The 13,966-nt window shown below is 38.8% G+C and overlaps 1 protein-coding gene across 1 annotated transcript; it reads right to left on the reverse strand.

Moving 5' to 3' along the window:
• Window positions 1-9,652, reverse strand: LOC108432241 (SAM pointed domain-containing Ets transcription factor-like). The gene is made up of 6 exons (XM_017705966.2): window positions 9,567-9,652; window positions 2,457-2,875; window positions 1,388-1,585; window positions 1,207-1,254; window positions 965-1,096; window positions 1-593 (listed from the first exon to the last, which is right to left on the reverse strand). Exons 2-6 carry the CDS (start codon window positions 2,854-2,856, stop codon window positions 415-417), a joined length of 957 nt encoding a protein of 318 aa, XP_017561455.2. The 5' UTR covers window positions 2,857-2,875; window positions 9,567-9,652; the 3' UTR covers window positions 1-414.
• Between the last annotated feature and the right edge of the window lie 4,314 nt (window positions 9,653-13,966).

Raw genomic sequence — 13,966 nt, forward strand, 5'->3', positions numbered from 1 at the left:
ATAAATAAATGCCAAACCATGTTTGATCCATCTTAAACTGGCTCTCTTTGGATTAAGGCAGGTTACGCAAATGGAAAAAAGGCAGTTTGCTGTAGCTGTTGACACAAAGTAATCAGTAAGACAGCTTTATGAATATGCTGTACTTTAAGTTTGGCCCATGTAGTTGTTCAGTAGTGCAGTCTATTACATGGTCAGTTGTTAATAACTCATAATAAGGCAGTTGAAGAGCCACTGCTGCTTTTCAAGGCTGCCATTGTAAGTGGGGTGGGAGGCATTGGTGGTGTGGACCACTTGTGGTGGTCTAGTGAAGTGCTATGCCAAAATCCATTGATTCTTCACCTAAACTCAAAATACAAAGCCCTGTGGAGAATTTTTCACTGCACCACTGCCCCACCATCTGGTTGTCTGGTCTCTTCATACTGGATGAACAAACTGATAGACCAGTCGCTGAGACACATCTGGTTTTTTAATGATGCCCTTCTTGTAGTACTGCCGAATGGAGCGGCTCAGTTTATCGTAGTTCATCGCTGGACGGTTTTTCCTGATTCCCCACAGTTTGGCCACATGAGCTGAGTTTTCAATTTTGAAGATACCTGTAAATAAAGAAACAAAAACACCTCCAGGCTATTGAATAATGAAGCTGTCACTCAGGTTCACCCTGTTAAATGCTTAAAAAAAATAGGTCCAGGTTTCATAAGTTTCTCTTGAAGTTCGTTATGTTAATCGTGCTGTATAAATGTTGATGGGACATCATACATACATTATGCTATTTGAACTTGATGGGTGTCCATTATGAATAGAACTGATTTATATACTGATATATATATATGAATAGTAAATATATGTGTTATAGACATTGTAATCTCTAATTACTATCACCACCACTGAAAAGAAAGAATTTTCTACAGTGCACTCTTACATGCCAACATACAGAACATACAGTATCAATTAAAGAGAACCTCACCCTTCTCTTTGTTGAGCCAGCGGATGCAGCGTCCATAGTTGTGGGGTTTGAGGAGCAGCTCCCGGAGAAACTGCCACAGGTGGATGGGTTGTGCAGTGCAGGATGAATCTGCTTCGCCACATACGTCTGCTCCTGAATCCAATAAAGACCACAGCATGTGAGTTTTCTGACTGCAGTGTTTTACAATATGCACCAAACACGACTAGTTTCACTCTGGCTAGATTAGCTGAGAAGAACCTTACCAAGAAAATCGTTGTTTTCAGGGGAACATCGTCCTTTCATCCAGGCAGCTAAAGGAAAAAAACATGTTTCCATTACATCTCATTTAAATTATGGTTCTTTAGGTTCACTTTTGAAGCAATAGCAAAACATGTGAAAAGAGGATGGAAAGGATTTGATCACAAAAAGGAAGCATCACTTTACCTGATTTCCAAATGTCCAGGTGGGCATGCAGTACATCTCCGCACTGTGAGGCTCGCTGCCTGAAATCGTCCTCGCTCATCATGCAGAGGTCACTGCCACGGAGGTCCTGGAAGGCCCATCCCACCGACGGGAGCCTGTACAGGTGTTCGGTCCAGAGTACCCATTTTTGAACATGCCCTGAACTCCAGTTTGTAGGGTCTGAAGACAGAACACAAATCAGCTGCTATGTGAGCTCTGAATGGGCACCATGCTTAACTAGAATATGTGTTCTACTGTGTGGCTTTTGTAACACTTATTGAAAGGCTACATAGCAACTTCTTAACACATGCTTTAGCACTGAGTAAGTTGTTGTTAAAATAGGTGCACAGTAAACACTCCATCCACGGGCAGTTCCCTGAGGTTCCTATACACAGGAAAGGCCATGTCTTTAAGAACATGGCTTGTGGCTTTGAACTGAGTCTGGATCCCACCAAACGACTGGGAATTGTTACTTACTTACTATTATGCTTTTATTTACCTTTTGATTTGAACATATGAATTTGTTTGCCTGGAAATAAATGAAAAGTGATCTCTGACTTTTGCACCCTAAGTGTTATTGTACCGTTCTACTTTATACTGCAAGTTTTTAAAATAGGACAGAATAGTACCCCATTTTACCTGCAGTAACCTTTTCTTTAACCTACAATGGCATAGCTAATCAGCAGGGAGAAAGTCAGTCACTACAAGAATGACAGTCAACACGAAACATTTGCAAAGGGTGAGGTCAACAGCCCTTCCTGCCTGGAACTAACAGCACCTTGAAACACGACACAGGGTCTGTACTTGACCTCTCATTTCACAGTAATATATATAGTGTGGTTTAAGTACCACTAAACTACCTAAACAGTTCCAAAGATTTTAAAATGTGCAAACAAGAATGTACTTGTTCACTAGTACAACATTAGTACATGCTGTTTTACTACAATTATAGTTCTTACTGCTATAAAATGACCAGATTACAAGCTCTATCAATGTATCCTGAGACTCAAGGACATTCTGTGGCTCCAAACTGAAGGATATTCCAGACTACCTGGAGTAATGTTGAGCAGTTTGCATGCTGTCTCGATGTCCTTCAGCACTTCTTCCAGCACTAGAGCCTGCACCTGCTCCAGACACTTGTCTTCCACATCCACATGTCCATTCGGCCCTGGACACAGACCCAGTCCCACACTGTCAGTCACTGGGCACTGTCTGGCCTCCTTGCAGTGGGTCACCTCTTCATCTTTTGTGAGGGGTGTTGAAATCTCTGTCTTTCTCACAAGCCAGGCCTTGTCCTCATCCAGCACCATGTCAAAGTGGGAGAAGTACTCTGGCATGCTGGGAAAGCCAGGGAACATCTTGGCAGGTTCATCAACAGCCCATGGAGTAACATGGCTGTGGGAAACTCCTGGGATCTCCATGTACAGATGATGCCTGTCAGGGCTGCTCATCACTGGCTCCTCTCCTGACCTGGAAGGTAGTTCAATTGGTCAATGCACAAATAGTCATGACATATACTTTACATAAATAAGACACCACAAAGGGTTTTTTGAGCAATAGAAGAAGCACTTTTTGTTCCCTAAAAAGGTTTGAAAAAGAGACATGCATGTGAAGAACCTTTTCAAGCCTTAAAGAACCTTGAGATATAAAAACATTTCAGGCCCTTAAAGAAACTTTCACTGGATGGTTCTTTAGAGAACCTTTTTATCACCTTCAGATTTATGGGCTCTTCCTGTTGAGGTTATTTAAGTAGTGCTCTCATTTCCAGAATGGTCCCCAAAGAAACATCCACAGATGTTCTTTTAGGGAACCAAAAATGTTTCTTCTAAGGCACTGTGCAAGAACCTTTCTGGCACCTTTACTTTAAGAATGTATAATTGGCCACATTCACATATATTTTGTTTAAAAATTAAATATCTTGAATAATTTGAAAAAATAATTATTTAACTGTACATGAAATTCTATATGAATTATCATGGCATAACAGCTGTCTTCTGGTAATTTGGATTATTAGGCACAGCTAATGTAATTAGGGTTATTTTTAATTACTGTTATTGTCACTGTCTGGACTAAACCTCATATCTAACTCCACTGAAGGAAAATCCTTTTCAACTTTGAATGCCAGACTAAAGTAAGTACCCAAGTAATTTTACAGCATTTATAAATTCTGTAAAATTACACAATATAAATGTCAGCTGGGATTTTCAAATGATGTCAAAATGACAAACATGAGAAAAGAATGTGATACAAGGTTTTTTTCCCAACAAAAAGGGGTTAATTTAACCCTAAGTGAAGCACAATAAAAACATAGTGTCTTCTTTTATCTCTCCCGCATTTCCCTGTTATTCATAAAAGTAGAGAAGTAGTGATCCAAACATGAAGCAAAGACTGGTAATGCGAGTGTTTCGTGTCATTTACTGTCTGTCACCTGAGGACAAAAACAGATGACAGATGACTTTGTTGGTGAATTTGGCACATACTGACCTAACAGTGTTATTTCAAGAATGATGATTTCTTCAGCTATATTTTCTAGCTGAATGGAGCTTGAGATCTTAGGATTATCAAGTAAAATGAAATTTGCACTACAGAAATTTACACCTACGTGAAAAACTTTTCTTTGGCATTTTTTTAAAGGTATTTAGTGCAGTTGAAAGTGCAGATTCATCATGAGTCTGAAATAATAATAAAAAAAAAAAAATATAATAATAAAAATATATAAATAATAAAAAAATGTAAAAACTGCTGTCACAGGTTTTCATGTCACTACCAAAACACAGTTTTAGTCCGTAGGCAGGGTCTTATTTTAGCCACACCCCTGTATTTTAGAGCAGGAAGTGAGACTGCATCCCTGTCCCTTATGGCCACATGGTGAGCAGTTAGATCCCATTGTTTTGAAATAAATGTGTCTGAAATTTTTGAAATCAGTGCGCAGCATTAAGAATGAAAATTTAAGAACAATTTTAAAAAGTGAGAGGGACATGTCCCCCATGTACGCAACTGATTAAGATGTGAGAAACACAGATTTTGCATGTTATGATTGCTTTGGTAGTGATTAATGTTTACTGTAATATTTTAATGTATAGGGTCATTCAAAGCAATAGGATTTTAGTTTAATGTCCAGGTCAGTTAAAAGTGCGAAATGTGATCAAAAGAGCAGCAAAGTATTTTTTCGCTTGCTCTCTGATTTGCTGCATTAAAAGTCCATGTGATCTGAACAATTGCAACAGACTGTGTGTACATGAACAGTTACCGTTTTTGTCCTACAACAAACACAGAGATAGACTGATGCAGTAAATAAGCATGACATGTAGCGTACATGTGTGGTACACATCCTGTGGTACTCTCCTCCAGATGCAAAATCCGATCAGAATGCTTTTGAGACTCATGGAAATTGCAAGCATCAACAATGATACCTCTCGCTGATCAGATCACTGGAAATGGAACCAGATCCATTCACATGTTATTCCATCTTTGCAACACCTCCAGGCAGTTACTTCTAGTCATACAAGACCAGACTAATATTCTATTGGAGGAGGAGAGACCGATGAACTCGAAACTGACAGATTGATCTTCAGGTTCTTATTGTTAATGCTTCAAACGCATATTTGAAATCACTGATAAAATCAGACAAAAATTGCAGGAATAGTTTGTAGCATTTGGCTCAAATAATGCAATGAAACCTGTTTTTCAGGGTGTTCTCCTTTATATTGCCTCCAACCAAACATGCAGTGTATGTGCCGCATGCATGGAAGAGACATAATATGCCCTTCTCTTTTTCATGCACAGGCATTTGAGGGAGAGCCACATAAAACATGTAAAAAAAAATGTAAATGTTACATTTTGCACATTTCACTCCATTTACTAAACATTGAGAAATTTGCTGCAGCAGGTTTGCCCCAATTTTCCTGCTCCTTTCAAAACCAGGTATGAGGGCTGCATTGGAGTCTCAAAGACGCTGGTTAGAGACCTTCCTTTAACAAAGACAGCAGAAACACTTAGACAGAGTCATGTCCCTCAAACACATGCTCAATAACACTGTTTAAAATCTACAGATGCAAGTATATGAGAATTTACAGTGAAAAATATGCAGTCGTGTGACCACAATATGCAAACATAGTCCACATGATCATTTCACAAACTGTTTTCTTAGCCCAAGTAAAATAACACACCTGTACAATGTTGTGGTTCTATTGCTTTTTCAATACACTTTCATTTTCTGTTTTTCTTCTGGAGCTGTTTGACAGCATTATTGCTTTTACGTCCTACACCTCAAGCAGTTAGTGGGCAGGGCTATGAGCCATTTGCATGATAAGTTGCAGTTATAATAAACTAAAGGTTCAATTTTAGTACAGTGTGAGTAAATATTGTTGTCGCACCAAACACTGGTGCAAATTCAGGAAGGTACATGTCCCTCTCACGTTTTAAAATCATGCAGGGTATTTTGGAGTTTGCTGAATAGTTGAGTGGCAAAAGATCTGTTATCAATTATTTTATTGCTGTCAATGGATAGTTGTTTTTTTAAGTTATAGTCAGTAATGACAAATGGAAAGATGCAGTAATCAGTCATAAAATCACTGATTGTACTACTATGATTGGTTGTTGCCATAATAGTTATTAATAGTCCTTCCTTTTTCTTCTTAATTACTATCATATTTATCATTATTGGTGCATTTTAATCAAATATTTTTAATGTAGATCAGACTACACAAGTGACTCTTCTACAGGTTGCTTGGTGAATAAACACTTTTAATTAAAGGTGAACACTTAAAAAAGATGGTTCTTCAAGGGTTCTTTAGGAAAGAAAATGGTTCTTTAAAGAACCATGAACATTCCAAGAAACCTTTCCATAATTAAAGGGTTCTTTGCTTCGTGCAAGTGTTCTTCAGATTGATGGAGAATATAGCTTCTCTATAGAACCTTTTTGAAAAGGGTTCTATATAGCTCCAAAAAGGGTTATTTCCAGGCTTCTTTGTCAGGCTTCTTAGAATAGAAGAACAATTTTTGGTGCACCATAAAAGTGTTCGGACTGATGAAGAACGTGCTGTAGATGGTACTATATAGAAATTTTCTGAACCCTTTTTGGTGCTATATAAAACCCTTTTGCAAAAAGGTTCTATATAGGACCATCTACAGCACATTCTCCATCTGTCTTAGGAGCCATATCACCATGCAAAGACTTCTTTTTATCATGCATCATGTTCTATATAGAACCATTTTCTCTACTAAAGAACCCTTGAAGAACCATCTTTTTAAAGTATGTAGTTAATAAAGCAGCAGAGAAAGTAAACAATGAAACTTTGGCTGCTGTAGTTTAGGATCATCTGCCCTTCTAAAGTTGATGTGCTCAAGCATGTATACAGTGGCCTCTTACGTAAAAGGTTGCTTGAAGGTTTCTGAGTGTTTGCCACCAGATGGAAAGGCTTAGAGGAACCTTTGATAATCTGACATGCACAATAAATAATAGGAAACGGTTATCAGCGCAAACATCAGCCGCAAAAAGAAAGAGCGCGTCTATGTTTAAGCCTCGCTCAGGAGTTAGTTTCTTCTGGCATAGTGTTGCAGTGTAAAGTGTTTGTAGCTGAAGGTGGGACTGTTTAACATGGCACTGGCGAGACATTTCCATTCATCAACAGACGTAGTTTCTCTCGTGGGAAACGACTGCCCTATTCACACTTCTTTTCCAAGACTTCTTTCCAGCCCAACTTATCCAGTTTTCTACTACTTCTGTGATTGGTGTGAGGTCACTCACATTTATGAAAACATCAGAAAAGTTAAAGAGCACATATCATGGAAAAATCGTCCTTGTTTTCTTTTGGAGTATGGAAACTATATATGGAAGTATATATGAAAACTATGAAAAAGCAACTATGAAAAATGTTCACATTACTAGTCTGAAGAGGCACAGATCTGATTTTTTTTGCCCTAACGTGACTCAGATCTGATGTTTTCAGAGCTGTGTGGACACACAAATCTGATCTTTTCAAATCCAACGTGAGCCACTTTGGCTACGTTTGCATTATAAGCCTCGTTGCTCAAATCTGGTCCTTCTGAGATGTTGGTTCACACTTGTTTGGGTCAATGATTCAAATCTGCCATTAATGTGAACGAACTGTGGTCCTGAAATGACCCGTACGTGCACGTCCTACTCAGTAACATCACGGGAATCATGAACGGCAAACAAGCTAAGCAGCAGAAGATCGGCTTCGCTGCAAGTTTACTGTGATCAGCTCTCAGCTGCTCAGTATTAGAGGGAAACGAAAGCGACAAAAAGTAAGACGTGTTGCTTTTCTATGGCAAGTCAAGAGGGTCACAGCTCGTCAGGGTTTTGACGGCGTGTTAACCCCGCGCTATGTTTAAAGGGGTTTAAGGGGTTTTTTTCGCCGTCAGGTAAACGCGAGGCGGCGCCAGGCGTTTGATAACGTCTGCCGTCAGCAGGCGCTTAATTAACGCCACCACGCAGAAATTACTTGAATTTACATATCCCCTCTTTCCCCAAGAGGTGCAGCCCTGGCTTCAGGCGAGGAGAGTTGGTTTACCCAGTTAGAAACTCAGCCATAGCCAGGAGCATTTGTCTGGCTTCCACTGATGACGCTGCTGGATTTTGGGCACTTCTAATCGCACCGACTACTCATTCGTGTGAAACAATTACAAGCATCGTGATTGCAGGTTATATAGTGGATACGAAATCACAAGCCTCCTTAAACTAAATCCTCGCCTTTTTCCTTGATGCTGTTTCTGTTTTGACAGACGTCCCCTTAGTTCGTTAGCGCGGACTGCAGTAGCTCCACATGAGGAGTTAAGGGCGCCATCATCAGCCCGACCATGGCAGCAGCGCCGAACAGACGTTAAAGCCTGTAAAGGGTGGAAAAGCAACACGGCTCATTTTCTCCTACGCCTGGCTCGAACAATGAAGCTGAGAGCTGATCAGAGTTAATTATCTTCGCAGCGAAGCTCGTTCTGACCGTAAGTTTGTTACTGAGTAGGTTGTGCGCATGCGGGTCATTTCAGGACGCGGGTTCGTTCACATTAACGGCAGGTTTGAATCACATACTTAAAAGAATGTGAACCGTTGTGTCTGCGACAGATCGGATTTGAGATGACGCTTGTAATGTGAATGTAGCTGAAGTGGCTCAGGTCGGATTTGGAAAGATCCGATTTGTGTCCACATAGCCCTGAAAACATCAGATCTCAGTCAAGGTAGGGCAAAAAAATACACCGTCATTCGGCGTTACCATGGCAGCCGCTGCAAACAGACATTAAAGCCTGTGAATGGAAGAAAAGCTACTCATCTCGCTCGTTTTGCCTTTGTCTCGCTGTGATGATGAACAGCTGAAAGCTGATCAGTTATTTATCTTTGCAGGAAGGCTCGTTCTGCTCGTTTGTTTGCTGTTCATGACGCACCTGATTCATTCACATATGGTTATTATGATGTGCGCATGCGAGTCATTTCAGGACGTAATAACCGATTTGAGTCACTTACCTAAATGAGTGTGAATCGTCAGAGAGATCGGCTCTGAGAAAAAAATCGGATTTGAGCAATGACTGGTAATGTGAACAAAGCCGTAGTGGTGTCTTAGAAATCCATTGAATTTGCATATATCTGTGTTCAGCCTACAGCAGTTTAGCCCTGCCCATTCGTGCTGAAGTTACAAGGAGTGTCTCACCACTGGTTGCCTTTTTGAATGATTCACAGTACAGGGCAGCCAATTAGTACAGAGCTCATCTACATATTAGTCTTAAAGGAACAGCAACAAAAACAGCCTGTTTAGTTTTAGGGCCAAGAAAAAGTTGCAAAATGGTCATATAAAGTACATTTTTGACTATTTGTGCTATAAAATCCTAGAAGAATGTCAGATGTGGGCATTCATGTCACCCAAAACAGTGCCTAAAGCAACTGTTTGCAGGTGTCCTGATGTGCATCTGTTGTATTTCCTGCCTAACCAGGAATTAATTTTAACCACAGCCTTGGAAAATGTAATAGTTTTCATGATTGGCTGACACAAGACAAACACAGAAACGTTTCTTCTGCAGAAACGTTTCCTTGCTGTTTAAATGAGATAGTTATCTGACGGTGGGTGAGTGAGTACTCTTTCCCTGAAGCCCTTATTGTTTTATCTATGCTGAATCATGTCACTTGATCAGATTAAAGTCTTCAACTTACTGTAGAATTTGCTTTGGATCCTTTTGGAAGTTTACGGTTCCTTCCTTGATGATCAGTAGCGATTTGGCGTCCTCTGCACAACACTTTGCATACTCTTCACCCTTCAGTAGCAGATTAAGAGATTAGCATTTTAACAAAAGTCTTTCCGTTTATGAATCATAACATTTCCACAAGAGTACTGTAGCTATGTATGTAAATAGTCATATGCAAAAGTTGAATGCCTCCAGTCATATCACTGTTTCTGTAGGTTTTACTGGACAATTTGTTTTACAAAACAATAAAAAGTAAAAAATAAAACAAAGTCTATAACAAACTATAACATTTTGTCATATGTTATATGTCATAAAAACAAAACAAACAACAGTATATATATATATATATATATATATATATATATATATATATATTTCACATTGAATAATAGCCTATACATAACTATTATATACAAGACACTGTTTTTAGGATATTTGGAAGTTCTTAAATGATCAATAATATACTGTAATAATCTATTTACAGTAATACCATTTTTATGCAAAGGCTTTAGGCATTTGCTATAGAAAAACACAAAAATTACAATGAATACTAATATCAATAATATAGTATATAATAAATAATATAGTAGTAATTTTATGCATGTCAATGTGTCCATTTATCCATTTCCCGACCTCTCATCACGGAAACCCAGTGTTATTTGCACTGGTGGGGTCTTCAAGGAGACATCTGGATGCAACTTTGTTCTTCTAACTAGCGCACAGGGTGTTAACTGCTTTTTAACAAAAAAAGTGAAATTCTGGTTGCTTTTTAGTTTAGTACTGTTGGCGTTTATATTTCCAAAATTATACAGTACTTTTACTGGCAAATCACACGTTCTGGCAAGATTATTAGATTTACACAACTACATTACACAATTATTTGACATATTGGGGAAAACATTTTAAAAATATGCACAAACGTTTGTAGAAAAAAAAGCCAGTTAAGCGTGTTCTCTTGTGTATTAACTTAGAAAGTCAACAGAACATCATTTGAAATGAAAATAAATAAACAAATGTTTTCATTTTGAATGTTTTGAAAACACATCAGTGCTCTGGTCTGAATGATCTGCATACTTACTCAGTGGATGACGAGGCAGGTTGCTGTGAGCCGCTGCAGTGAGGAGATGATGGAGAGCAGGTTATAGAGTGAAATGTAGATTAGGCTGCAGCACAGGGAGGTCACAGCATGCAGTGACTGTCACCTGTAGATCTGAGCTGAGAGCTTCTCCAGCTTCTCCCGGGAAGGTGCAGAAGCCTGCCTAGGTTCTGATGTTGGAGCACACTAGAGCTTGAAGAGTGACTAAGGTGTTCCTCTAGAGTTTGCTGAATGGCCAAGGAACAAATGAAGTGGCTTACCAAGTGAACAGCCCTGAGGCATGTGTGCCTATCTGCATAGGGAATGTGTCAGTGTTCGTTGGTGGGAGTGTATAGTGAGCAGTGTGTTACAGTTTCAGCCTAATAGCTTATTCAGGAACATTCCATCAGCATATCAAGTGTGTTTAATAACTGCACAAAATAAATAAAAAGAAGAGTCTCTCAGCGTCATGCCATTTAAGTGTTTTCCAAAAGAAGTAGAATGAATTAAAAAGGAAAAATAAGAACGATGTAAGTATATTTTCACACATATACTCTTGACAGCATGATGAACAGATTTCTTACTTCTAAAAATACAAGAAGATTAGAATAATGGAAGCACTTAAGTATGGGGGCAGTGTGATGTATTTATTAAGCCTTATCAAGCAACAGTCTGCAGTTAGCTGCTTATTACTCCCTTATTAAACAATAATAAGCATTTCCAACAGCACTTTAGTTTGGAACTCACCCCCTTAACTCACTCATTTACATGCCAAAACATTCCTAATGTGAAGTCAATATTGTCTCCAAATGTCTCTACAGAAAGATTTAGCCCTGCTCTGTGCTGTGTAATGAAAAGGGATCATCTTCTATCTATCTGTAACCCTGCAAATATTTATTCAAGCTGTGATGGATTACCAATTAAGAGTTTCTTAATAGAAAGTGAAAGAATACTATAAGGTTTTAGGAATAAAGGAGGCAAAAAAGGGTTCTTTGAATGCCATACACTGTAAAAAGTGGGACTGGGGTTAATGAATATTTACTACATAACTAATAGTAATGGGTACATAATAAAAAAGACTATTTTCAGTTAGCAATGAAACTGAAGAGCTGAATCCAATAAACTTGAATGTTTTATTAATTGTTGAATAAAATAACTGTGATACAGATATTTTATACAGTAGAATTTACTTAGGTTATATGAGTAAAAACAACGATGCAGAAAATTGATAGATTTTACTCATTGGGAGGTCATTGGTTTTAATCACCTCACACTTCTGCCCAACGCATCCTGTGCCTCATGGACACCCGTGACTACATGTTTTAGGGGGTCAGTCCTCCAACTTCTCAAAGGTAAGACCTTTTTAATTACTGAAAACGAGTAGGCCGCTGTAGAAGTTGCCCATTCTTTTAACTTACTGCAGCCACCAAACATGTCAGATTTCCTCTGCTGTAAGTCAAATTTTAGTTTTGGTTAGTTAGTTTTGACTTACACTACAGAGTCTGCTGCTGAGCAACGGACAGAGGCCAGACTCTGTGATACTGGAAGATCCCACCCGTATTGAGGAGAGCAGATTACACCTGTATTGTGCTCCGATTACTCCTGTATTGCGCTCCCCAACGTTTCACTGCGGAGGCAATAGCTGCGCACCTAGAGCCGCTTCTGGAAACGTCTGAAGGTCTATAATTTATTGTTTATTTCACGTAGCAGCAGCTTTTCAAACGAATATTTATTCAAACCCTAATCCTGAAATTTGTAAAGGTTGAACTCTTTATATGTCAAAACGAAAATAAGTATCACTTGCTAAGTTAGCGAATCACAACTCTTACATGACTGTGCTCTTACAAAATATGAGCTTAGGCTTAGTTAATAACTGGACATCCATTTCACTCCGGCTAACCTGAGCTGACCATGATGGGCTCAAATCTGAACGGTCATCGAGTGACTGACTGGTGTTTGAACGACAGAAACGCAGAGACTAGTTAACCTAGTTAGCTAACTAAGTAGCTAACCTAGCTAACTACGGTCTGTGGCGTGTGGGGCTGGTAGCTTGGTGGCCAGCAGGCTAACGTGCTCACACCGCACCGAGCACGTTCAATGCGTCTCTCACAGGACTTCAGAGGTTAAACACAGAAATCTGAGGGGGAGATGTCGAGTGACCGGTACAGTTAAAGCATTAGGTTAGTGTAATAAGGTCAAATGGCAACAAGCTGCCAAGTGATTTTACATGTTAACAATCCTATATCACACTAAAGTTTGTGAAATCTGTTCTTTCTTCTCCTTATGTCACTGTTTTCAGGCTTAACTATATCTTTTCTTCTTGCTGTTAAGTTACGTACACGTTTCCTACATCTACCATCAGCATTTCTCAGGTATGGAAGCAGCTTTTATTTCTCTCTCTTTCTCTGGCATGTTGGTGGTTTGTTTATGCTATTTTTTCTACGTTTGTAATTGTCTAAGATGAATGTCTGGTCTTTGATTGAAGTCAGTGTTTTAAACTGGTTATTAGTATGTCTGTGTTTCTCATGATTGACTGTTGACTGACTAATAGCCTTTGGGAAAGAACAGTTTTTGTGATGTTTTTAAATGTTTTCTCATGGAGGGTGCTTATTGACTGAAGTACAGATGTTGACTGAATACCTTTTCAGTAATATTTAACCAAGAGTTTTTCTGCTTTTACTCAAATTACCAGCACCTGTCTTACACAACAACTAAGAAGCTGTGTGTTTTACCCACCCTGCTTCTTGAAAATAGCTCTAAGCTATAAAAGCAGCATGTTTACTAGATTCGAGAGGCTTGAATGCTTATACGAATGCAGTTAGCCAACATAAATGTGCCTGTATCTGTTTCAGTTCTCTTTTACAGCCACCCACTGCTGCTTCTGGTTCTCAACTGTTCAGGAATGGTCCCAGGTACTTTCATTTATAGTATCTTTATGGTATTGCTCTTTGTATTATTATTACCTATTACGCCTTTTATTACGTCTTTTAGCACAAGACACTGACAGTATTATGTATTTTAACATGTATTTGACTCACCCGCTTAGCTTTTTTCTTTACTTTGCAGAACTATGTATGAAAACAGTAGAGGATTGTGTGCTATAGTAAAAGACAGTACAGTGTTATTCGCACTAACCTGCTCTTTCTTGTATGCTTTTGCATATATGTTTGCTTTTCTTGTTACTTTGCAGATTTATTTTTGATACTGTTTACTGTTTGTTCAGGACTCTTTATCCTTATGTTTTGTATGGTGAGTATTTATTACTGATTTTGCTGATTCATTTCTTCATTTTA

Source organism: Pygocentrus nattereri, chromosome 9, assembly GCF_015220715.1.
Source record: "Pygocentrus nattereri isolate fPygNat1 chromosome 9, fPygNat1.pri, whole genome shotgun sequence".
Taxonomy (NCBI): Eukaryota; Metazoa; Chordata; class Actinopteri; order Characiformes; family Serrasalmidae; genus Pygocentrus; species Pygocentrus nattereri.

What these genes read in the sequence shown, in the direction of transcription:
- LOC108432241 (XM_017705966.2), bottom strand. Translation starts at nt 2,856, where the DNA reads ATGAGCAGCCCTGACAGGCATCATCTGTACATGGAGATCCCAGGAGTT. An exon ending in ACTGCTCAACATTACTCCAG is followed by an intron (nt 1,586 to 2,456) that starts GTAGTCTGGAAT and finishes TTCTGTCTTCAG; the next exon opens with ACCCTACAAACTGGAGTTCA. An exon ending in TGAAAACAACGATTTTCTTG is followed by an intron (nt 1,097 to 1,206) that starts GTAAGGTTCTTC and finishes TATTGGATTCAG; the next exon opens with GAGCAGACGTATGTGGCGAA.